Source organism: Hibiscus syriacus, unplaced genomic scaffold, assembly GCF_006381635.1.
Source record: "Hibiscus syriacus cultivar Baekdansim isolate YM2019G1 unplaced genomic scaffold, ASM638163v2 tig00110946_pilon, whole genome shotgun sequence".
NCBI lineage: Eukaryota > Viridiplantae > Streptophyta > Magnoliopsida > Malvales > Malvaceae > Hibiscus > Hibiscus syriacus.
The window spans coordinates 316,629-343,886 of NW_024062927.1; the positions used below are offsets into that span (position 1 = coordinate 316,629).

General features: G+C 35.9%; 2 protein-coding genes and 1 pseudogene across 2 annotated transcripts; 1 reads left to right on the forward strand and 2 right to left on the reverse strand.

Moving 5' to 3' along the window:
• Positions 1–58: 58 nt before the first annotated feature.
• LOC120148069 lies at positions 59–1,020 on the reverse strand (annotated as a pseudogene).
• A 2,945-nt stretch (positions 1,021–3,965) lies between these two features.
• Positions 3,966–10,741, reverse strand: LOC120148074 (telomere length regulation protein TEL2 homolog). Its single transcript, XM_039161267.1, has 13 exons — positions 10,532–10,741; positions 10,394–10,422; positions 10,198–10,300; positions 9,945–10,116; positions 9,678–9,863; positions 9,333–9,472; positions 8,290–8,566; positions 7,634–7,851; positions 6,864–6,962; positions 6,284–6,777; positions 4,756–5,525; positions 4,305–4,503; positions 3,966–4,155 (listed from the first exon to the last, which is right to left on the reverse strand). The coding sequence occupies exons 1-13, from the start codon at positions 10,701–10,703 to the stop codon at positions 3,997–3,999; spliced, it is 3,018 nt and encodes a 1,005-aa protein (XP_039017198.1). The 5' UTR covers positions 10,704–10,741; the 3' UTR covers positions 3,966–3,996.
• Positions 10,742–16,505: 5,764 nt separating this feature from the next.
• On the forward strand, positions 16,506–21,012 carry LOC120148079 (elongator complex protein 3-like). Its single transcript, XM_039161272.1, is given in 10 exon segments — positions 16,506–17,012; positions 17,624–17,693; positions 17,809–17,981; positions 18,528–18,702; positions 19,060–19,198; positions 19,201–19,225; positions 19,330–19,549; positions 19,636–19,740; positions 19,972–20,124; positions 20,823–21,012. Coding segments are annotated over 10 exon segments (1,566 nt in total). The 5' UTR covers positions 16,506–16,665; the 3' UTR covers positions 20,982–21,012.
• Positions 21,013–27,258: the final 6,246 nt, after the last annotated feature.

Here is a 27,258-nt window from a genome sequence, read left to right on the forward strand (position 1 = left end):
TTCTTTTTTCTCCTTTATTTTATGTTTTTCATTCATTCATTTTCTTCTTCTTCTTCCCATTCTCTCTCCATTTCTCTCCTCAACCTCAATTTTGCAGCCTCACTTTCACTTTATGTGCGGATATAATAGTTGTGCTCCTCTTTTGGTCAACTTTCACCACGATGTATTCGGATCTCTTCGCCTCATGTTGTGCCATTTGCTTCTGCTCCATAGCCCTTGAGAATTCAGCATTGTATGACAGATGTGTGATAGCAACATCAGCTAGCTCGATGTTGAAGTCTCCGGCACGCTTCGTTAGCGAATTAATAACCAATGTCAACGTCGGTAAGAACCACGACCTTCAAGACCTCGTTACCAATGGAAGAGAGCACCTTCTCATCATACTTAGACCATGACCATGGTGTTGATAGAATTCAGCAAGTTTCTCCACTTTATTGCAAAAATAATATCAATCAAACAATAATCTCCAAAAGAACATAATTAAATACAAAGATTCATAAAAGTATAATTACACAAAAAAAATTACATTTCTATGCAATTTTTTAACAAGATGAAAAACTCGTCAATTTACAAAAAACCTATTAGATAAAATCATCCAAAATCACAGAAATTCTCTGCTAATTCATTAAGTAATAAACAAAACTCATAAGTCAAACAAACTCATTTAACCTGAAGAAGAAAAAAAAGCTAAAAACATTATTGGGTTATCTTGGGTTTAGAAAGGACTCGAAGGGTAGGATTAACCATTTGGAGATCCTTAGTTCCAGAAACAAATGAGAAAATGTGGGGCTTCGTGTAGATATAATCGATGGAAGGCTTCTGGAGCCATAAGATCAGGAAATGGGTTATTTCATCAGCCATTTTTTTTAATACTTCCCTGAGACGGTCAAATATCATGGCTCTTTGGACACCATTGACGGTGAACATGGAAGCATTGAGGACACTGGTGGCGACATCAAGACCGAAAGCGACGCATGCGAGGTTGGTCAAAAAAGAGACAATGGCTTGATTGTTTCACATTTGTCTCAATTTATTGCTTACTTTTTAGTTGGGTGGCTGAATGATTAAAAATAATAATGTATAAAGTTCAGCAATTAAATTGAAAAAAAAGTTAAGTTCAATGAGTAAAATAAGATAGAAAGTAAAGTTCAATGAGTAAAATAGTAATTTACCCGAGAAATAATAATACTCGGTAGAATTACATCTTAGGTCCTTCTGATTTTGAAATTGGACAAATTAATATCTCAAAAATAGGTGTTATTCATTCTCTATCAATAACAATCAAATGACCTTTTTTGTTTAGAATCAAATAATTATGAAAGGTGATGTAAAGATTTTAAATTTTAAGCAAATTGCACAACATAACACTCAATTAGTAGTAAGCTTGCAAACGGATTACTGCATTTCAAGAAGTCACGATTAAGTCACTCAATTAATCGATTGAGCAATCTAGTCATTATACCGTAAAATTGAAAATAAAAGTCTGATGTGAAATATTTTGATCATGATAATTCTACATATTTCAAAAAGTTCTTATCGGATTACTTAAAACTCATACCTTCAATTCCACAAAGATAGCTCTAAACCTTTGCTCAATATGTTGTACTAACAATCTTTTATACGCGTGTGTTTAACACAGATATACTTAATTTGTTTTTAAACTTTCTTTTTATATATTTAAAAGATTGACGATCGTATGAGTCTGCAAAGATAATGCTATTGGAAAACCCTGCAATGGAACATTCAAAACATGTTTTGATTTCGGAATTAAATAGAAGCTTTCACTTTGTAACTAAATCATCCGAAACCAAGATTTTGTAAGCTGATATTGAAGTCAATGCAATAATAGGGTTTTCATATCAAACCTGGCTAATAGGGCAAGTCTCCTTCAGGAAGGTCCCAATTATCATCTTCATCATCATTCTTCTTAGGGCCTTCCTCTTTGGCTTGTGCGGAAGCCGTAGGTTTAAACCGTCTGAAAATAGGCAAAAAACGGATCATTCAGTAAGCTATTCTCAGAGATCTATTGCTCCAAATTCCTTGAAACTGCATGGGAATTGGTCAATATAAAGTAAGAACAAACCATTACTAGTGTTCGACACTCGTGTCCGAGGATATGACCGCACTAGTGTTGGACACGTACCCGATACCAAGTAAGAAAGCCTAAGACCACTGAAAGATCTATGAAATGATTTGTTAGCTGTCAAATGGTTCCTCAAAGTTAAATCTTCATTAACATCTGTGTAAATATGTAATTAGTTGCTTCTGTTCTTTGACACTCAAAAGCTGGTAAAAAGCCTAATTCTATTTGCTATGATAGATTCCGCTTGATAATCATTAGCAGAACACATACATATATTCAAGTGACGTATTGAGCAATAAGCAGCGTTGAACACGTACCCATATCCGAAGTGTTAGACACGTACCGTACCCGAAAATTAAGCAGAGTCCGGGTAACATAGCCTAAGACCTCTGAAAAATCTATGTAGACTGTATAAAACTTAAAAAGTCTTAGGAGTCGCATCCTATGCTGCTCATTAGCAGAAAACATACGTATTTGAAGTAATGTATTAAGCAAAAGGCAAATGAATACACACTCATTTTTGCAACAATCTGAATCTTCTATATGCTTATTGTCTGCTTAACCTTCTAAACTATTGCACAATAGAACCCGAATTCTATAATCCATGGTGGGATCTGGGACAATTGGGCAGGTTGGAGTTGGTTCTGGACCGGGTCAATATGGATTGGATCAACTCAGACCAAGTTTTATTCAGTCCTGGTGAATTTCAAGCTTGGGCTGATTGGTATTCGAGTCATTCAGGTTCATGTTCTTAAATTACACCGCAACGCAGTGCAATTTAGTACTATGTACGGGTTTGATGGGAGATTCTCAACAAAACTAATCGGATTTTCTATCTCAGGTCAGTGAATTTTTTTTACTCCCAATGAGCTCAATAAACCAACATCATCTGAGGCACTTTGATCGAGTTCGAATATCAATAAAACAAATAAACCTTTTGCGGTTCCTTCTAGAAGCCTCCCTTGCTTTACGTTTCTTCTTCTCCTGCGAGCTCTCGAAGAACCTCCTCCTCTTGCACTCCTGTACGACACCGGCCTTAAACAAGGCCCTCCGGAACCGACCCAACAGCTTTTCCTCCGGTTCATTCTCGGCCACCACCACCTGAGCGTTATAGCAAACCGATTTGAAGAAAAGGGTGTTCGAATACGCCAGCGATGGACATGTTATGGCATTGACTTCATCGGTTTCCGTCAAAGAGAGAGACAGAGAAGTAGGCGTCGATGTCGATTTGGGGTCCCACTGAGACACCGGTGGGGCAAATTTGATGGCTTTGGGGGGATTGATCGGGAAGGGAGGAGAGAGGAAAGTGATTTGGAGAGAGAAGTGAGGGAGAACGCCATTATGACGACGACGACGACGACTTTTGTCTATGGGATTTCAATAAACTTTGTGGGGGGATTGGTTTTTGAATTCCTTATATCAGACCATTCGTTCTGCTTGACGTGGAAGGCTACTGTTTGCTTTTCTGCCTTCGTGAAACCATCATTAATTTTTTTTTCCGCCCGATTTCAACACTACGTCTTACCCATGATTGTTTGTGTTATACTATTAATCTTTTAAAAGTAAAAAACACTAAAATTCCAAAAATTCTTAAATTTTATTTTTTTCTTAAAAAATAAATCACCTTAAACTGTCGATGTATCGACGATTAAAAGTTCAAGCTGCGACATTAAATGATAATAGAATAAATGTTAAACATTATCTTGACCCAAAAAAAGATTAACACCTAAAATAAACAATAAAAATAATTTAAATATTTATTTTTCGCCTATAATTAGTGCAAATGCAAGTTTTTCTTAAAATGTAGTCATATTTACACACCCAAGGTCTACTTCTATCTGAGTCGAGCGAAAAAAATCAGATGACAGGCTAATACTCTTGGCATTGATGGGCATCAACTGTATGTGAATCTACTAGTATTCAACATTGGAGTTGGGGATTTTGATTGTTCCCTTTGAAAGATCAAATGACAGGCTAATACTCTTGGCTTTCAATGTACTTTCTGCCGACTCCAGTGCTCGGGAAGCTAAAAGCGCCATCTCGGAATGTAGTCGGAGACACGATACTGCCATCTAAAATCGGAAAAGCTTTAGGCATTAAACAACATTCTAATGATTCAAATAATAAATGATGCAGTTATTGGAATGTTCTTAAAAGGCATAAATCAGAGAGATGAAAGTCCAAGAACTGATGCAGAGATTTGTACGATCTCTTTGCTTACCGTATAGCAATCTCTATCGGTGTCCGAGTCAGCAACATGAAGGGCCCATGTACGGATCCATTCAAGCCCTTCAGAGATTTCGATATTTCCTTCAACCAAGGAAGATGCTATAGAAGAGGGATGAAGAGCAACAAGCACGCATGAAGCTGCAAAAAGGACAGCTCTTCTGACATAAGCTTCTTTGTGATGGCTTACCTCCCTGCATTAACGAAATCGGGTAATGGCAGATTAACGAATTATGTACGCATGAAGATTTTAAGTAAAACAGATAATTAGCAAAACCATCATTGAATTACCAAAAGTATTGACACATGTTTTTTATGTAGTCTCATGCGCGCGCACAGATGCACATATATGTATCATCAGACACCAGTCAGTCTATGCCATAAAGGATAAGTCTAGGATCTATAGTTGTGACAGAATATTTACATATTGGTGTTGAGTCAAGTACCTGGATCTTAACATATCAAGAAGAAGGGGAGCCAACGCAGATGCTTCCGGATGCATTGATACACATTTCATACAAACACCAAGCATATAGATGAGTTTTCCAAGGACAAGAAAGTCTCTACCAAGCAAGTCAACACCATGTCTTTTCTTATCGAATCCCTGCATAGCTGGAAGCATAAAAGCCGCCGCATATGGAGGAAACTTATTTTGGGACCATTCGATTTGGTTTTCATGTAGATTTCCCGATCTAAGGCTCCACCTGCGAGTCTTTCCTCTCCTGACATGCCCGCCTTTTAGTGGAAGTTTTCTTTCATATCGGTTTGACCAGTTTAGAAGGGTTCCTGTATCTGAGACCTGTTTCCAGGATCCAGCTCCTGGAGGTCCCGTATTGGTTGGCAAGAACCATGGTTGAGGTTCTGAAATGGTTGATATGAGGGGACCTGTTTGATGTTTAGGTTTCATAGTTTTAGTATTGGCAAGCTCCTCTGCTGCCAGAGTCATGACATCGAGTATCATTATTCGTTGACTAACATCTACATTTGGTGAATATAATAGTTTGTTTAGAGTATCAAGAGATTCAAATGGACGCATGACAACAATTGCTGTTAAAGCACTTTGCCGCTTCTCTTCAGCCGGTTCTTCCTCGCCTTCTACAGCCACATCGGAGCAACGAACCTGTACAAGAGTTCGAGCAAGATCACCTGCTAAATGTGTTAGTTCATCAGGTGAAGCTCGTATAAGACTTTCAGCAACATCTAGAGCTCTCTCCACCTGCAGAGTAGAAACATACAAAATCAAGTTAACCCAAGTTCCTTTTACTAAAATTCTCCAGATAAAAGTTAAATGCCTTCCTCAATAATCTATACGTGTCATATAACTTCGGTCAAAATGTCACCATTCCCTGTACTTGAATGAAATTTGGATTATCATTGTACTTAAAAAGTTAAAAATTAAACCCTTAATTTTCCAATTTCAAATCTTAGTCTAATCGTTGTCAGCATTAATATTTTCCATCAAAATTTGCCATCAATACCCATGCAATCAGACCAAAAATTATAAGGAAATCATAATAAGCATACCCAAGTAAGAAAAATTGGACGGAAAATACTACCGTTATCAATGATTGGAGTAGAATTTTTAAATAAAAAAAATTAAGAAGATTTAATTTTTAACTTTTTTAAGGACAACGACTATATCTCACACAATCAAAGAATAGGGATTGGCAGCATATTTTGACATATAACTAGCAACATGGGAAGTTTTCACAAGAAAACAATCAAGCAGTTGGTTGAACGACCTCTAACATAGGTTTAAGCTTATTAAACAAGTCAGTTCTCTTTTTTTTCAAAGTTAGTCAGTTGAGCAACTAAAGGATATGAAGGAAAAGAAAAACTCAATAAAGTAGCTGATAGCCTGATACTCAAAGAGTCTTCATTGCGCGTATCAAAGTTTAGGCGTCATAGATAACACAAACTGAATAATTTTAATGAAGACAAGAATGAACGCTGAACTCAAAGTCTCAAACTTACCCCGTCAGCATCATCAGATTTCCTTAAGGCTCCAACCACATCAACCAGTTGTGAAAAATTTCTTTTCAGATCTGTGTCATCATCTGTCAAGTCATATGGCCGCAGAGAGGAGTCACTTGAATCAGAATTCTGACTTGCATTATCGTCATCGTTTTCATCTGAGGCTGATTCATAATTTAGAGTAGCGGGATCAATAATCTCATCTGGATCAACCAAACTGAACTCAGAGGATTTCTTGCTTTTACTCTTCACGCCACTGCCTTTCCCACTGCCAGCTGTTTGCGACGTCCCTGTTTCATCAATTTTATTTTCTGCATTTGAGTTCAACAAGCTCCCTTTCTCAGAGGTGGTTAATCCAAACTCCCAGTCAATGCTCTCCCCGTTGCAGCTGTCATCAAGATATAGAGGGTTTTTTGGGTCAACTACTTTAGAGAATACTAAAGCGATACTGCTAGCCATTTTCCGCACTGGATCTGCAGGGCTCTCCAGCCTACCTGTTGACAGTAAAGATTTTCAGTGCAAAAACAAGCGACAGCCTAAAATCCAGGACAATTTAGTAGCAAAAGTTTCAAGAAGTTACAGCTGACTCCTTGAAGAATTGAGTGCATTACATCCTTTGTCGTATCTAGTTCCTCTTTGGACATCTTCTCCAGGCAAAGGCCCAAAGCAGCAGTTATATCTGCTTTCCAAGTTAAAGGGAAATAAAACATGAAAAATTGAAGACGAGAAAAAGAATGAAAATGGAAGGACGGACAGGGTAGGAGGTTTAGAACAGTGTTATCAAGGGCACAATGGGCAAAAATAGCACTAGCCAGAGGGAAGTATAGCACAATTTGTATGTTATGAGATTTTGTATTTGAGTGTCTGTGTTTATAAACTCTAAGCATGGTCTAGTTTATCTACAAAACATGCAATGTTTTTATTGGTCAATATGCATGATTTGCTTATAGTCCATATCTTTTGTTAAAAGTATAGGGTTTGATGCTTCTCTTTCTTATTAGTAACGGTATATCTAATGAAAAAAATTGAAAAATTAAATTTTAAAAAAAACTTTAATCACGTGGGCTCCTTTTATGCCTATCTCCTTAAGAAAAAAAGCATGCCTAGACACACTAGGCATGCGCCTGATCGGATGGACCTCACCCGAAAGGATTTGAGGTTCTTCTGCAGTCTAGTGCTAAGGTGCAGGCATCTATAGGCGCACACCTTGACAACTCTTATTTAGAAGAAAGTAACTATACACAGATATGATTCCCACAATAACAGTGAAGTTTCTACAGCTTGCATGTCTAAGAATTGTCAACCAAATTGAGAATTTTTAATTTAATGCGTCAAAGTAGTAAAGGATACAAGCTTGCTGCTCTAGTGGAGCTGATTGCACAAAGTCTCTTTTTGACCATACGGCAGCCAGGCGTTCCACTGTGTGCAAAAGACCATTGGTGGTTTTGTGACCTTTAGTTTGCAAATTATTAATGGGTGAGTATTCAAGAACAGCAAATTGCAAGATCCACCGCAGGCAACAAACAGGAAATACTTTCCACAGTAAAAATTTGTCAACAAACATGGACCTGACAAAGAAAAGTTTGAAAAAGAACATCAGCTATAAACTTAAACAAAGAAGTACAAAGTGCTATACTATTTATCTATATATTAAGAAGTACTTCTGTATTGCACAACAATTTGCTCGTCGCACAGTTCACCTAAAGAAACCAAGAGACTCTTATTATGGTTGGATACCCAAGTTTCAATTACCTTCTGGATAAATATACAACCAACGAAGGAAAATAAAAGAAAGGTTCATTCTCCAATTTATTGTATTTGAGACTGTCAAGTTGCATGCAAGTTATCCAAGTTAATGTCATTAATTATAATGATTTATGACAACGCGATGGTCATTTCTTCTGGTCTGAATGACCTAGGTGCAACAAAAGGATCATTTCAATTGAATAATGCATATTGTCAGCTACACTTAAACAAAGAAATTGACATAACAAACGTTCACCGACCTGACTGTTGACTGAACCTGAAGTAAATGATGAAACAATATCCAAAGAACCCAATAAGCTTCAATATCACTTGCATGTTCAGTTGCAAGCTGACGCAAAAGCTGTTCTGCAACTCTTTCTACGGTGTAGGGGTCTGTTATTGCTTCCATTATCTTTAACCACAATTGAGATTCAGGGTTTGACTCAAATGCATCTGTTTCAACTACATCAGTGTTCGAAGATAAGCAACTTCGAACATGTCTAAGAATCTGGGGGGTAACTTCACTTAACAGCACATCTGCAAGCAATGAATGTAGTTACTTCAGAGTCAATTTCACCACCATCTTGCTTTCCTAAAGAGGAAAAAGAGAGGGAAACAAAAGAACATCTTCAGCAGTGTGTGATGAAATGAACAGAATATTTGGATAGAATTTGCCTTTAAAAGAACCAGAAAATTTAAATTTCACGTGGTTAATGCTAATGTTTGAAACTATAGAACATAAACATTATTGATTCAGGACCCTCATGCCTGTTTACCAACTTATAAAAACTAATAGTGATGAATGTTCTTTTAGTTAACTAGCCCTACACTGTAACACTTCAAGATTAGGATCTTGATATCACCATGTTCTTCAAGTTCACCTTAGCTTCTCCAGCCTAAACTAGATTCACAATTTCATCATTTTTAGCAGTATTTAAGATGCATAATAAATGTATAGCACCAGGAAACACACAAACACCAGTATATAACATGAAATAGATTCTCTAAATGTAGTGCATAGAGAACAAATATTTCTGCATTCACAAATCGGAAACTAAGGTGGTACCAAATGGCACTCATCTGTTTAGATAAGAATTACCTAGTGGCATAATGCATTGAACTATCCAAAAGAGTGAGAAAAGACAGAAGAATTGGTGGAGTAACTGTCAGACTCAAACTTTTCCTTTCATTTAACAAATTCGATATATAACTCATAATGGATGATAAGTCCATTAAAATGGAGATGTATGATCAAAATGAGAGAAACAAAATCCAACACTAGGACTTGAAATATCTAAACTACCCGAAGATCCACGTCGAGCAATGCGGGAAAATATTTCTCCAAGAAATGAAATGTTAACATCAACATCACTTTTACTAGTGATTGCTAGTCTTTCAACCATGCCAGTCAGAAGTTGAACAGTGATCTGCTTGAAAAACAAACTATAATACTTTTGTAAAGGAAAAACATTAAAACAAGGCATTTTAAATAAAAACTTCCAGAATAAATAGATGTCGAAATTTAATCCCATTTCTCCTTGAAAGACTAACGAAAATGCCTGACATCTTTCCGGCAGTTAAAGCACAAATGGATGGATAGACATGTATAAACAAACAGAATAATTAGCGAGGAAAAAACAAAGGATACTGTGACGAAAGTAAAGGCGGGGCTCTCAACCGTGCTTTGTCAGGAATAGATGTTACAATTTGTGCTACCCTAGACACAGCTGACTTAAGCCTGTCATTTGTATTATCTTCCAATTCCGGGAAAACTGCAAGGTCTATAGCCATTTTAAGCACCCCACCATTGTCGAGAAGGCAGATTAGAAGCAACCTGTCAAATGTAAAACATGTAGTAACAATTGATAAAAATCAAGTTTAACAGAAGATTTAAACAGAAAATACCACAGCATACCTTTCTACATTTGACTGAATGGCATCGACATCGAGATTATAGCTGCTGCTCTGCTGTAGGAAAGGAACCAAAACCTGAACAACTTCAGTTGAAAGTCCATTGACAAAGAAAACATCATAGATATGTTTCTTTGCTGAAAAAGGGAAACAAGTGAGCCAATTGGAAGCAACATCTGCATACAACATATTTCCTATAAGAAAATCCTGGATTTGATTCCTGCCAAAAACATTAATAATTTCAGGAAAAAAATTACCAAGCAACAAAACACGAGCCAGTGTTGGGAAGGCAGCTCCTTGATAAAATGCCCTCCACCAATCATCCCTTTCATTTGCAACATGAACTTTGGCACTCACAATCTTAACAAAGCACAAATAACGAAAATTCAAACAAAATGAAATGGATAAATCCAAAAGGAACGAATATAAGAAGAAGAAGAAGAAGAAGAAAACCTGTTCTTTGTAACGCTCGTCGATACTCCCTGTAAGTCCATTATAGTCATAAAAAATAATCAGAAAATCATATATTCACAAAGTTATTAGTAAATTTTCTGATGATTTTTATTAAAGAGGAAAGCGAGAAGGAGTGACCTGAGAGAAGAAAAGAATCAATAGGGAAGAGAAGAACAGCTAAAGAGTGAAGAGCGCAAATCACTTGTTCGACGTGCTTTGCTCTTTTTATTTCCCTTATCACTTCGCCAACCTTCTCAATCACTTGGCTCTCCACCTCTCTCCTCCTCTTCACTGCCGCAGCCGCCTCCATCTCCGCCGTCGCCAACTCCTTCCAGTTCTCTGCTTTCCCACATATAAGGTCTCTTAATTGTTAAAACGACGTCGTTTGAAACCTTAATCAAGTTATATCACGTAGAAAATACTATATATTTATATATAGGTTAATTGCTGGTTTCGTCCGTCTACTATGGTCTAATTTGAGATTTAGTTTATATATTTGGTTTGACATAATTTGATACTATTTTATAGTATCGTTTAAGGATGAGTATGGGTCGGGTTGGATTTTAGGTCAACCTGATCCAACCCGACCCGAAAAATATACACCCTCCATCGGACCCTAACTCGACCTAATATTTTGAGATAAAATCTGAAACCTATTCAAAATAATATTTTTATTAAAAATAATATTTTTATTCAATAAAAATATGAATTTAATTGAAAAAATAATTTATAACGGGAATTATTGCAATTATTTTAAAATATGAATGTAAAACTATATATTTTTCTCGGGTCAGGTCAGGTCAAGTATTTTTCAACCCAAACCCGAACATAACCCAACCCGAATACAATCTCTAACCAGACTCGAACTCGAATTTAAAAAAAAATCAAACCTGATTGAGTCGATTCAGGTCAGATCGGAACCCGTCGAATTCGAGTCTCATGCTCATCCCTAGTATCGTTATTAAGTCTAACTAGTTAATAGTGATAATCATTTGTCTCCTTATTGGTAAATTTGGTTTTCCCTTTGAACTCTAACTTTTTAAGTTTAGATGATGGTGAAATTTTCTTTTGTTCCCTATTAACTATAAAATTTTAATTTAATCCTTTGAAAAAGTATAAAGTTATAAATTAAAATAATAAAATTTTTATTTTAATCCTTTTAAATTTACAATTTAATTTTGGACCTTAAAAAAATCCTTAAAAGAGTCGATTTTAAGAGAAATCTACTTCTGATATTAATTATTGAGTTATTATTTTATATAGGTAAATTGTTTAGATATTGTGGTGAGAAAACAAAATTCATATTAGGTGTTGGTATAATTATTTTCTCAGGTAGTGTAATTGTTATAATACATGTTGAAGGTCATCCGGACAATATGCTATTATAAAAAGACATCTTGACCGCACGACATCTTCTTTTAATTATATGCATGTTTGAAAGTATGTAACACTATAACTTTGTTAAAGACACCCTGTCGCCTGAACGTCTTCCAAAAGACGTCACATCGTCATTGTGGCCTCCAACATATATTGTACCAATCACTCTGTTGGAACCGTCTTTCAGTTGGGTCCGGAATTGGGTTTCGACTTGAAATGATGGGTTAGAGTCGCCACCGACCACTTTAAAATAAATTTAGGTGAGTCGGACACCATCTTACCTGATCTGCATTGTACCAGAAATGTGTCGGGTTCGGGAGTCGGTTACGGTCAAAGAAGGATTAGTACCATTGAACCACCCTTTCGGTACCAATTAATTTTCCGGTTATCTTTATTTGCAAAAATTAAGAATTTAAATTAAAATTTAAGAATTCGATTCAACTACTTACCTTTGATTAGTTTGAAATTTCTAAAAAAAATAGGTCGAAAATGTTAGAGGAAAAAAATTATTTAAATAAATAAAAAAGGAAAAAAATTGATAATAAAAACAATAAAGAAATAAAGAAAATAAATTGAAAGGGAAAACAAAAAAAATTAAATAAATCAAAAAAAGAAAAGAAAATATATTTATAAATAAATAATAAAAGGACAAATCAAAAGAAAAAAATAGAAAATAACAAACATAAAATAATAAATAAAAAGAAATAAAGTAACAATAAAGTAAAAATAAAGATGTTTAAAATAATTTAAAAAAACCCAGAAAAAATATAATAAAATAAAATGTGTAAGAACATGAAGGACTAAAAATATAGTTAACCCTAAGCATACATGCCAAATTAGTGATAAAAAAAATATATGAAAATGTAAGGGTCAAATTTGAATATTAACACAAAAAACATGTAATATAAAAAAGGGCTAAAATATAAATTATGGAAATTTAATGCTCAAAATAAAATGAATGAAAAGTTCAATGTATGGCCAGAAAGCAACATTACAAGGGACGAGGGACCCATGCTGTGATAAACCCCTAAGCAAAATTACGAGCCACTTCCCCATCGAAACTACATCGTTTCATCAGCATTATAAAAAGGCCATATGAGAGTGAAATAATACCAAACCCTCTCATTTTACTCTCCACACTCTCTCTCTAAAATGTTGGGCCCAAAATTGGGCTTCGACTTGAAATGATTGGGTTAGAGTCGCCACCGACCACTTTAAAACAAATTTAGGTGAGTCGGATACCATCTTAACTGTTCTGCGTTGTACAGGAAATGTGTCGGGTTCGGGAGTCGGTTATGGTCAATGAAGGATTAGCACCCTTGAACCGTCATTTCGGTACCAATTAATTTTCTGGTTGTCTTTATTTGCGAAAATTAAGAATTTAAATTAAATTTTAAGAATTCGATTCAACTACTTACCTTTGATTAGTTTGAAATTTCTAAAAAAATAGGTCGAAAATGTTAGAGGAAAAAAAGTATTTAAAAAATAAAAAAAGGAAAAAATGATAATAAAAACAATAAATATATAAACAAATAAATAAAATAAATTGAAAGGGAAAACAAAAAAACATTAAATAAATCAAAAAAGGAAAATATATTTATAAAGAAATAATAAAAGTACAAATCAAAAGAAAAAAATAGAAAATAACAAACAGATCATAATAAATAAAAAGAAATAAAGTAACAATAAAGTAAAAATAAAGATGTTTTAAATAATAATAATAATAATAAACCCATAAAAAATATGGTAAAATAAAATGTGTAAGAACATGAAGGACTAAAAATATAGTTAACCATAAGCATACATGCCAAATTAGTGACCAAAACAGAAGATATGAAAATGTAAGGGTCAAATTCGAATATTAACACAAAAAACATGTAATATAAAAAAAGGGATAAAATATAAATCCTGGAAATTTAATGCTTAGAATAAAATGAATGAAAAGTTCAATGTATGGCCAGAAAGCAACATTACAAGGGACGAGGGACCCATGCTGTGATAAACCCCTAAGCAAAATTACGAGCCACTTCCCCATCGAAACTACATCGTTTCATTAGCATTATAAAAAGGCCATATGAGAGTGAAATAACACCAAACCCTCTCATTTTACTCTCCACACTCTCTCTCTAAAATGTTGGGCCCGAAATTGGGCTTCGACTTGAAATGATTGGGTTAGAGTCGCCACCGACCACTTTAAAACAAATTTAGGTGAGTCGGATACCATCTTAACTGTTCTGCGTTGTACAGGAAATGTGTCGGGTTCGGGAGTCGGTTATGGTCAATGAAGGATTAGCACCCTTGAACCGCCATTTCGGTACCAATTAATTTTCTGGTTGTCTTTATTTGCGAAAATTAAGAATTTAAATTAAATTTTAAGAATTCGATTCAACTACTTACCTTTGATTAGTTTGAAATTTCTAAAAAAAATAGGTCGAAAATGTTAGAGGAAAAAATTATTTAAAAAATAAAAAAAGGAAAAAATGATAATAAAAACAATAAATATATAAACAAATAAATAAAATAAATTGAAAGGGAAAACAAAAAAACATTAAATAAATCAAAAAAGGAAAATATATTTATAAAGAAATAAAAAGTACAAATCAAAAGAAAAAATAGAAAATAACAAACAGAACATAATAAATAAAAGAAATAAAGTAACAATAAAGTAAAATAAAGATGTTTTAAATAATAATAATAATAAAAAAACCCATAAAAAATATGGTAAAATAAAATGTGTAAGAACATGAAGGACTAAAAATATAGTTAACCATAAGCATACATGCCAAATTAGTGACCAAAACAGAAGATATGAAAATGTAAGGGTCAAATTCGAATATTAACACAAAAAACATGTAATATAAAAAAAGGGATAAAATATAAATCCTGGAAATTTAATGCTCAAAATAAAATGAATGAAAAGTTCAATGTATGGCCAGAAAGCAACATTACAAGGGACGAGGGACCCATGCTGCGATAAACCCCTAAGCAAAATTACGAGCCACTCCCCCATCGAAACTACGTCGTTTCATCAGCATTATAAAAGGCCATATGAGAGTGAAATAACACCAAACCCTCTCATTTTACTCTTTACACTCTCTCTCTAAAATGATATATCTCCTCTCTCTCTAGAGAGAGCTCCCCCGGTCACCTGTCGGCCACCGTCAAACCCCGCTGACGGCGGCCGACAAAATTAAAACTTCATCGAATGCTCATCTTCATCCCCTGATACCAAATTCAGCCTCCAAATCCCCGAAATAAGCCCCGATAGTTGCAGATCTAAAGAAATATCCCTCGGTTCTCACCTTTCCTGACGAGCCTCTTCACTTTCCGACGACCGTTCTTCTCCCGAGCCCACGCCGACGTTAATCCTCGAATTTTCGATGATGGTTGTCTTTGTATGCTTGGGATGTGGTTTGATATTTTTGTGGTTTATTTTGCGTTTTGGATTGGCTTTTGGTTTATGGTTGTGTCTTGATTATGTTGATGTTGTTCTGTTGGTACTGTGGTTGATCTCCGTGTACTGTTGATGTTTGCTGTGGTTTTTTTTACTGGCCGTATGTTGATATTTCTTGGTATTCTCAGTTTCACTTGTTTGATTATGGGTTCGTTGCTGGTATTTTGGTTTCGGTGGCTCTCGGTATCTTGTTCCCCGTGGTTCCTCGATGGTTTTACTGTTGGTATTGTTGTCCCCCGTTTCACGTTGATGGTCATGGGTTTTTATAACCCCCACCGACCGTTGTGAGTCCCGACGATCTCAGGATCGTGTCGTTCGTGTGACCGTTCGTGGTTGACCGACCTAAACGGGATGGGTCAGTCCCGATTTAGCCGGGGTTCAATGCTTCAATTGTTTCATGACAGATTTTGGCCGGATTTGACGTTTTGCCGTTGGCTGCGGCTGCCTTGTTCTCCCATGCAACGCTTGTCCTGCTGAAATGTGAAAACCTTAACTTTGAACTCTGGGCTAGATCAGGTCTAATGTTGGACTATGTACTTGGACAGATTAGACCCAAAACAGACCTAAAGAGAAAAAATAAAAATAATAATAAGTAATAATAATAAATAAATAATAATAAAAAATATAAAAAATATTTTTTAAAAACTATATAATATAAATTTTTTTAAAAATGCATTTTTTTAACTATATAATTTTTAAAAATGTTTTAAAAATTATATAATTTTCAAAAATATTTTTAAAAAAAATATATTACATATAAGTTTTCAAAAATGTTTTTAAAAAAACTATATATTATATAAGTTTTCAAAATGATTTTAAAAATTATATATATATATTTTCTAAAAATGTTTTTAAAACTATATATTATATAGTTTTCAAAGGTTTTTTAAAAACTATATATATATACATTTTAAAAATGTTTTTTTTTTAAAAACCATATATTATATACGTATTTTCAAAACCATTTGTAGACTATATAATATAATAGATTAATTATATCATATAAACTTCAAATTATAAATCTCAAATCTAATCTCTAATCTCTACACTCTAAATAGGACACGTGACAACACTAACATCTTGCTTGTGAAAAAAAATCACTGCTCATGCATAAAATAATTTTCCTTAATTATTTGGACTTACTTAAATGACTTGGGATCTAAGTTTATTAAACTAAATACTGTATTTGAGTATAGTAAAGGGACCAATGCCATAATGTGTAAACGATGTCGTTGAAGGTTTATTATTAGAGTTAAAATCCCTTTCTCTACTTCGCGTTGAGCAATTTCAGTAATTCAGTTACACTTCTTTGCACAATGGCAACTGCCGCCATAGCTCCGGAGCTCAAAAGCTCCCGCGCCCGGGTCGGGGCGGGTTTCAGGCTCACGGTCTAACCGAAGAAGAAGCCCGAGTTCGAGCCATTGCCGAAATTGTCAACTCCATGGTGGAACTCTCACGGAAGAATCAAACGGTAGACCTAAACGCGATCAAATCCGCCGCGTGTCGAAAATATGGACTCGCACGCGCTCCTAAGCTGGTGGAGATGATCGCTGCACTTCCCGAGTCGGATCGGGAGTCCTTGCTTCCTAAGCTCCGAGCCAAACCGGTCCGAACCGCATCCGGAATCGCGGTCGTGGCGGTAATGTCAAAGCCGCATCGGTGCCCGCATATTGCAACTACGGGGAATATTTGTGCTTATTGCCCAGGTGGACCGGACTCGGATTTTGAGTACAGTACGCAGTCATATACGGGATATGAACCAACTAGCATGCGAGCAATTCGAGCCAGGTAAGCCTTTTTGCTGTTCTATTTCCCTTACTTTCTTTGAGCTCGTTGATTTTCTGTTTTCATATTACGTTACGTTTGGGAACTTTAATATGCATAAATTATTATTGATTAGTTGAGACTCAAACATGTATATATATTGTCAAATTCATAAATAGTATAAGAGTTTCAAATTCTATACTTAATAGTTATCTAATAAATCCATGAATTTAAGAAATAATCTCGAATTTTATATTTGTATATGTTTTATCACACAATTTGCATTATTTTTAAGTTCGGAATCCAAAGTTTAAAATCTGAATTCCCAAATGCTACTTCAGGAAACTTTTGAAATTCAAATATTTAGTAAGTTTTTTGTTCATTGAAATCAATGGGAGCTGGTTGTTGGGGTTGGGTTGGATTGGATTGATGGGTGAAAAGGCCACGTTTTGCATTGTTAAATTGGCTTGTAATTTGTTTGTTGCTATTACTAGCTTTTGAGAACCCAAATGTCATCCTGAATTTAGCTGCATTGAGGTTTCAAGATTGTTGAGAATTGAAAGATAGATTTTTTGGTCTTTTTCTTGGTTCTGTCAACTAAATAGTTCGGAAAATTTGGTTTACAATGATCCCAGGTATAACCCATACGTCCAGGCTAGAAGCAGGATTGATCAGCTGAAACGATTGGGTCACAGTGTAGATAAGGTTCAAACTATTCTCCAGATCAATTATCTGCTTTTGTTTTTATTACTTTGAGTTTGGTTAAATTGTTCAAATCTCACTTTGGCATTTGTTAACAGTAAAGTTATTGGATTTGCAGGTCGAATTCATCTTGATGGGTGGTACTTTCATGTCACTTCCGGCAGATTACCGAGACTATTTTTTTAGAAATCTTCATGATGCTTTATCAGGACATACTTCTGCGAATGTTGAAGAGGCAGTTGCCTACTCCGAGCATAGTGCTGTAAAGTGCATTGGAATGACAATTGAAACGTGAGTTATCATGTCGCACTTTGAGATATGATCTGAGTTTTTGTATAGTGTTGAGGACTTCCATTTTGGTTTCTAGTTATTCAGACTCAAAACTGGTATAATTGTTAGTTTTCTAGACATTTATCGTTGTTCATATTTTTCTTAATTCAGTTTCTGTAAATATTGTTACTTGCTATGTTGTTGCACAAAACTAGGCAGCTGGTTTGCTTCGACTCTTTATTTTCCTTGAAGTATCCATGTCCTTTGTGCGTACGGAGATATGAATCTCCAAGGATCTTCCTAATTCAAGGGATTTTTGTTTTTAAAGTTGAACACATCTGTATTGGGTGCGGTGCTTATTTGTATCGGACACTCACCCTCGAGGCTAAGTAACATATTTAGGTAGGAGTGACAGTAGTCTGTGTAACAATAGCCTCCAAAGTTGAATATATGTTTTTCTCCATGTGTCATAAATATGTGAGAACATTTGTTTGATTTTAATTTATTTTGATGATTAATACACCGCCTAATTAATAGAATGTTTCTTCTTCTGTTTCTATTCTACAGTAGGCCAGACTATTGCCTTGGTCCCCATCTGCGCCAAATGCTTTCTTATGGTTGTACACGACTGGAGATTGGAGTTCAAAGCACATATGAGGATGTTGCTCGAGATACTAATAGAGGACATACTGTTGCTGCAGTAGCTGATTGTTTTTGCTTGGCAAAGGATGCTGGTTTCAAGGTATCCATCTCGGTACCTTGGCATTCAAGATTTTCTCTCAAGTGGAAAGATTGTTATGTTTCCCTTAGATACCTCCATATAGCATAAAGTATCCCCGTTATTCTTATCTTCTTCATCCTCCTCCTCCCTGCTATCTTTTCCCTCTGATGTTAAGTGTTAACACAGCCATTGGGGGGAAAAAATCTTTTGAACTCCAAGCATCATTTTGTCTAATGTAAGCCATATATCAATTTGACTGAAATCAATTTTCATTGTGATGGAGTATATGGCTTAATTATTACTTTGTGCATTTTATGCATTTAAGTTCTTTCAGATTTATCCTCTCGTTGCTGAACTTTTTTCATTGCTTTTCTGGAGGTTGTTGCTCATATGATGCCTGATCTTCCTAATGTTGGTGTTGAGAGAGACTTGGAAAGTTTCAAGGAGTTTTTTGAGAGCCCTTTATTTCGAGCTGATGGGCTTAAAATTTATCCCACCCTTGTAATCCGTGGAACTGGCCTTATGAGCTTTGGAAAACTGGCAGGTTTAGTTATTTATATTTTATTGTACTTATTTCATGGACCATTATCTTTGGATTTTCAGTTTGGTTTTAACAGGAACTAATAATTTTAGTTATTTACTTTGCAGGTATAGAAATTACCCACCTGAGCAGCTTGTGGACATTGTGGCAAGAATCTTGGCAATGGTACCTCCTTGGACACGGGTTTATAGGGTCCAACGTGATATTCCAATGCCACTGGTTACTTCAGGTGTTGAGAAAGGAAATCTTCGTGAACTAGCTTTAGCTCGTATGGATGACTTGGGCTTGAAGTGTCGGGATGTTCGAACACGTGAAGCTGGAATTCAGGTCACGAATATTGATGTTGCTTCTCAGGAATCCGGTCATGGCTTCATGTTGTTGACAGTATAATACTAGCATGTCTTTTGATACAGGACATTCACCACAAAATTAAACCTGAAGAAGTCGAGCTTGTTCGACGTGATTATACAGCAAATGAAGGTTGGGAAACATTTCTGTCATACGAAGATACACATCAGGTACTGTGATAACCCTCCCTATTGCTGCGTCTCTACCGTTGACTCGCTTCTTGCAAACAAATATCTATGTCATGTCCTCTAGTTAAACTGGCCTAACTTTCCAGTTTTAGTGGACAAGTACGATATCTTGTGGAACTTGAAATTTTTTCCATCTCTTTCAATAATGTTGTACATTTTACATAATGTTTTATACATTATAAGCAATTTTCTTTTGGATGCACTGATACACAGGATATTCTTGTTGGGTTGTTGCGACTGCGAAAATGTGGCCGGAATACTACTTGCCCTGAACTAATGGGAAAATGTTCTATCGTCCGTGAACTCCATGTATATGGAACTGCTGTACCGGTTCATGGCAGAGATGCTGATAAGCTACAACACCAGGTAATGATTAAATCTTTACTACTAAAATATTACCTAGAAATAACCGAGTTCAATTGAAGCTGCCCATTTTGAGGTGGGCACACTTAAAGTTCTACACTTTGAATTTAATTTCGATTTTGAGCACAATAAAATATGCAGATCATGGAATAATCTATGCTGCTCCAACTTTTCTCTTATATATATATATTTGTGTCCGGCACTCGTTGGTTTACATTTGGACACGAGCATGGAAATATAAGAAACCAAATGTACATGGAAAAACTTTAGTGAAATTAAGCAGAGCTGTAATCGAGCTGAACCAAGCTCGAACACTGAGAAGCTCGAGCTCACGTTGAAATTCACTGCTTGTAACTTGGTTTGAGCTCAGCTCGAACTAGAACCTCACTATTCGAGTTTGGCTCGAATAAGCTCATTTACATTTTGATACTCGATCGCATTTGAACTTGATTCATATAATTTATATTTGAATAGAAAAAATTAGTGTAATTTATTATTATAAATATTATAAATAAAAAGCTCGAGTATGAAAATACTCGAACTCGCTCGATAATGACCAAACTGTATATAAGTTTTCTTTCCAAGTTGAATTCGAGTAGCTTGTGAGCATGAGTATCTCATTGAAACTCGTGTTGGAAACATACTCGTAGATTGGAATACTTATTTACATCCGAATTCGAGTGACATACTGCATGTTGCAGGGTTATGGTACACTGTTGATGGAAGAAGCAGAGCGTATAGCTGGAAGGGAGCATAGATCAACAAAAATAGCAGTGATATCGGGAGTAGGAACCCGCCATTATTATAGGAAATTGGGGTATGAGCTGGAAGGGCCTTACATGGTGAAATCTCTTGTTTGATAATTAAAACCAATTTTGCTATTGAATTTGTAATTTGTGATTGCCAAGTTTGTATTGGACCATCGTTATTCAGTAGACTTGAGCATAGGGATGGACAGTGGGGGAGCGGGAGCGGGAGAGGGAGGGGCGGTTCTCTTCCTAAAATTTTAAAATTTTCTTATATTTTAGATTTTCCTTTATATTTCTGTTCGTAATATGTTTTACCCCTTAAAAGTTTATAAGTTCGGCCTCACTTAAATTTTATATATTTGTCCTCACTTAAAATTTTATATATTTGTCCTCACTTAAAATTTAATAAGTTTGTCTCTTTTAACATAAAATCATACGTATGACCCTGATAGTGATAGTTGATCGGTATGTTACACTACTTTGAATAGAGATCTTGTAGATAATTTGACTTGAGTTACTATTTAATAATAATAATTTTTTAGAATTTTTTGAGTCGTTTCGATGGTTAAAAAAAATTGTTCTCCTTAGGTGACTCAAATTTAAGTAGCATAATTTGAACGTGTATATGAATTTAGATCTAGATCTTTTAAAAAGATAATATTTTATAAAAATATATATTATTAACATAGAATAATATTCATTATTATTTTTAATAGCGTTACAATCTTGGCCTGACCCAATTATATTAAGAAATAATCATTAAATTAGTAACAGAGAGTTGATAACTTTTTTATAATAATAAATTTAGTCTTTTATATTTCAACATCTAATCGATTTAATCTTAATTTAATATAATTTATTAAATTTAATCTTTAAAATAACACATTATTTTTGTAATCCCCTAGACCCGGTCTATGCGTTTCGACTAAGTCTAGTGAATCACATTCATGATTCTTAAAGATATTGTTCCGAAACCATTATTCAATCATGATAAAATTCACATTATAAATGACGTTTATGAAATTATAATAATTTATACTATAAAAATACAACTCATAAATGTAATGAAAAAATAATAATTTAATTTAAACATGTCTTAAAAATCCAAATTTACTATAAACCAAATATCAATATCAAAGGAATAATCATTATAAAATCTAATACTTTAAAATAAGACCCATGTTATCAAAATAGTGTCAACTTAAAAGATAAAACATTACAATACGATATACTTCAAGAGATATGTTGATCCTCCAAGTGTTCAATCACGTGAATCTAACCAACAGTATCTGAAAGGGGAAAATATTTTCGAAAAGTGAGCTAGGCTCAGTGTGTCCCAACATTACTATAAAATCATGATAAGTACACTAAACAAATCATAGTCCAGTAAATATCATAAAAATTATACTGCAGTAAATCCCATAAAAGAGTTACCCTAAGGGAACATCTTAGGGCCTGAGAGTCTACCCAAGATAGATTTCGGGGCCGTGAGGCTTACCTAAGAACACATCTTAGGGCCGCAGGGCCTACCCGAGAATGATCTCAGGGCCGCAGAGCCTACCTAAGAGTCACATTAGGTCCGTAAAAATTTCAGCTTGATCAGAGTTGTACTTTATAAATTCATATTCTAAAAATTCAATTGCACCGTGACATAAATTCCATAAATCCATAAACATGGTAATCATATACCATTTCAAAACAAAATCAGATAGCGATCATAATCCATAAACCATCACATTAAATCGGTGCATCAATAAAACAGTAACCAAAGAATTCAGTGTACCACATATTAAAACAAATAAAATAGTTCAGTAATAAATAGGGAATGCACCTCGATAATAGGTTAAAGTAGTAGATCTACTTATTGTTGGTCTCACCACGTTCTGCTACAGTTTTCGAACCTAATTTATAATAACACTATATTACTAATGGGTAACATAATTAATCTCTAAAATCATAAAATTTACGGGTCTTACGGTTGAATACTAGCACACGTGGTTTAACTGATCTAGAAGAGCTGGGTCGAGCTGTCGAACGATCCAGAGAGTCTCTTGTACCTTCAAACAATAATAATTTATTAACCCCAAGTCTTACTTAATTGATTAAAGCTAAAATTCTTAAGTATGTACACATTTTCCGGGTTTGACTATCTATTTGGAGGATTTCAAGTCTGAATTTGACCAAACGGATTACGGAATCGGAATCAGGACGTCGAAAAACATAAAGTATGACTTTTCGAAAATTCAAATTCTTGGTTAAAATCAAAGTCAACGGGTTTGACTGATGATTTGGAGGTCTTCGGTTTCGAATTTGGCAAAACAGACTTCGGAAACGAATTCGGCACGTCGAAAACTGTCAAAATAGGTATACTCGAATAAAATCAAAGGTCGTTTAATGGCCGTTTAAAGCTGGTCAAAGTTATGGTCAAAGGGGTTCAATAGTCCACATTCGAAAATTCCCAAAATGTCACCATTTTTAAAATAATTCCCAGAATGTTACTTTTTCAAAATAATTCCCAAAATATCACCTTTTTCAAAATAATTCCCAGAATGACACATTTTTCAAAATAATTCTCAAAATGTCACCGGGTCGGGTCGGACCGGTCAACCCGGTTCAGACCAATCAAACCGGGTCAGACCAGTCAAACCGGGTCAGACCGATCAAACCGGGTCAGAACGGTTTGGACCGGTTAAGCCGGTCAACAAATTTAACACCGCAGTTTTTCCCCATGCGCAGGGGCGGCGCGTGGGGGCGCGTGAGACCGCCTCCGGCTTCCAAAAATTCCTGCAAAATTTTTCAAAAATTCTTTTAAGCGATTTTGAGTCACTTACCAGCCTCGATTCAAATTTTTGAAAGGTGAAGAGCTCGATTTCACTTCGATCGGAACTTTGACCGCTCCACCTCCCTCACGTGCCGCCGCCTACGGAGACAAGGAGGACACCGTCGGACTCGGAACGACACCAGGAACACGATGGTGCGGGAGGTGTTGAAAACCGATCAACGATCGGAGATGAATTTAAGATTTTCCAGGCGGTGGTGCTAAAAAAGCATCGATACTTTGACTCGAAATTCATGACGTTTGGCAGCGTTTCGCTAAAATTAGTTTACTGGGTTTTGATCACAGGTCGAAGATGAACACGACAGTGGTTTCAATTTGACGATCGGATGTCGAACGGTGTCGGGATCGGACTTACAAGAAGGGTGCGGGAGGAGGAATTTTGTTTACAAAAGTTTATGATTTTAAAATCAGAAACGCATTGCATGTATAAAACCACATAACCTGCCGACACTATTTGGCTAAATTCAGGGATTGGTCCTTGAATTTCTTTTACTTCTAAAATAACCTACAAGTTTTGAAGACTTTTTATTTAGTCACCAAATTTTACCAAATTACACTGATTAATTTTTTTTCGGGTTGTTACAATTCTCTCCCTCTACAAGAAATTTCGTCCTCGAAATTTACCTCATGAAAATAGTTGAGGAAACTGAGTCTCCATAGACTCCAATGTCTCCCAAGTAGCTTCAGAGGGGACTCGATTACTCCATTGAACTTTTACCATTGAAATACGCCTATTCCGAAGAACTCTCTCATCTCTTTCTAAGATTTGAATGGGCTCCTCCTCATATGACAAATCAGGTCTCAACTCTATCTCTTCAACCTGAAAGATGTGACCGGGATCTGGACAGTATCGCCTCAACATTGATACATGAAAGACATCATGAATACGATTGAGCTCAGGAGGCAACTCAAGCTGATATGCAACAGGTTCTACCCTCTTCAAAATACGAAATGGTCCAATAAATCTTGGACTCAATTTACCCTTACGTCCGAATCTCAATACTTTCTTTCAGGGCGATACTTTTAAAAAGACCTGATCTCCAACTTCAAACTGAATATCTTTCCTCCTTTGATCTGCATAAGACTTCTATCTATCAAATGCCTCTTTCAGACGGTCACGAATCAATTTGAATGTGTCCTCCGTCTCACGTACTAACTCAGGTCCCAAAGTCTTCCGGTCACGCAACTCAGTCCAACATATCGGAGTGCGACATTTACGCCCATAGAGTGCTTCGTAGGGTGCCATACGAATGCTGGTCTGATAACTGTTATTGTAAGCAAATTCAGCCAATGGCAAAAAGTTCTCCCAGTTACCATGAAAATCAATTACACAACCCCGCAACATATCCTCCAGAATCTGAATCACTTTCTCAAATTGACCATCAGTTTGTGGGTGAAAGGATGTACTATAATCCAATCTTGTTCCCAAAGCCATATGTAGCGCCTTCTAAAATCTCGAAGTAAATCTCGGATCTCGATCAGAAATAATAGACAATGAAACACCATGCAATCTAACAATCTCCGAAATATACAATCTCGTAAGCTTGTCCAAAGTATAATTTACCCGCACAGGAATGAAGTGAGCTAACTTTGTAAGTCTGTCCACAATCACCCACACTGAATCCTTTTTCGAAGGAGTCATAGGTAATCCGGTAACAAAATCCATAGTAATACGCTCCCATTTCCATTCAGGAATCTTGATAGGCTGTAACAAACCTGATGGATGTTGATGATCTGCTTTAACTTGCTGACAAGTCAAACACCTAGCCACAAAATCCGAGATGTCCTTCTTCATGCCGACCCAATGATACCTCTCCCTCAAATTTCGATACATCTTATCTCCACCGGGGTGCATAGCATATGGACTACTGTGAGCCTCATTAAGGATAGTTTGCCTCAACTCAGCATCATCAGGCACACAATATCGATATTTGATGCATAATACTCCATCCTGATCAACATTATAATATGATATTGTCATCTGTTCTAACTGCTCAAAAATGGAAAGCAATGAGCTATCTAGAAATTGTTTAGCCTTGATCTCATCAACCAAAGTCGGCTTAACTTGCAATTCTGCTAACAACGTGCCATCGTCATATAAATTCATTTTGGCCATTAAAGACCTCAACTTTGATACCGCCTTTCGACTTAAAGCATCCACCACAATGTTAGCTTTACCAGGGTGATAATCAATCTCACAATCATACTCCTTTAGAAGCTATAGCCAGCGTCGTTGTCTCAAATTAAGCTCCTTCTGGGTCAGAAGATACTTTAAGCTCTTATGATCAGTGAAAATGTAACACTTCTCTCCATAAAGACAGTGTCTCCAAATATTCAAGACAAAAATCACTATTGCTAACTCCAAATCATGAGTAGGATAATTATACTCATACGGTCGCAGTTGTCGTGACTCATAAGCCACTACCTTACCCTCCTGCATTAGAACACAACCAAGTCCTGAATGTGAAGCATCACTATACACTGTAAAATCCTTCCCGGACTCTGGTTAAATCAACAATGGTGCTTGAGTCAAAACCGCCTTTAATTTCTCAAAGCTTTCCTGTTGTGCCTCTCCCCAGTCAAACGACACGTTCTTCCTTAACAGCTTTGTCAAAGGAGCATCAATGATCGAGAAACCCTCAACAAAACGTCGATAATATCCAGCCAAGCCCAAGAAACTACGGATCTCAGAGACGTTCTTGGGTTGTTTCCAATTCACAATAGCCTCGATCTTGCTTGGATTGACCTGAATACCTCGCGTAGAAATAATGTGCCCAAAAAACGACACTTCTTGAAGCCAAAACTCACACTTGCTTAGTTTAGCATATATACGATGCTCTCTCAAGGTTCGTAAAATGATCTTCAAATGCTCGTCATGATCTGTTTGCGTCCGAGAATAAACTAGAATATCATCAATAAAGACAACCACAAATTAATCCAAATATAGCTGAAACACACGATTAATCAAATCCATGAAATCTGCGGGAGTGTTCGTCAAACCAAAAGGCATTACTAAGAATTCATAATGACCATATCTAGTGCAAATGGTTGTTTTTGCAACATCGGACCCCTTAACTTTCAATCGATAATACCCCGAACGAAGATTAATCTTAGAGAATACAGTAGCTTCTTGCAACTGATCAAATAAGTCGTTAATCCTGGGTAATGGGTACTTATTCTTGACCGTCATCTTGTTCAACTTCCGATAGTCAATACATAGCCTTAGTGACCCATCCTTCTTTTTCACAAACAAAACTGGAGCTCCCCAGGGTGAGATACTATGCCGAATAAATCCTCGATCGAATAATTCTTGCAATTAGACCTTCAACTCCTTAAGTTCCTTTGGAGCCATGCGATAAGGTGCCATAGAAATAGGTGAAGATCCCTGATAAGTCTCAATCTCGAACTCTACCTCTCAATCAGGAGGTAACCCAGGCAGCTCCTCCGGAAAAACATCAGAAAACTCTCTAACTGTACCAATCTCCTTGATCGTGGACAAGGAACCTTTAGTGTTCAGAATACAGGCAATGAAAGTCTCATACCCCTTCC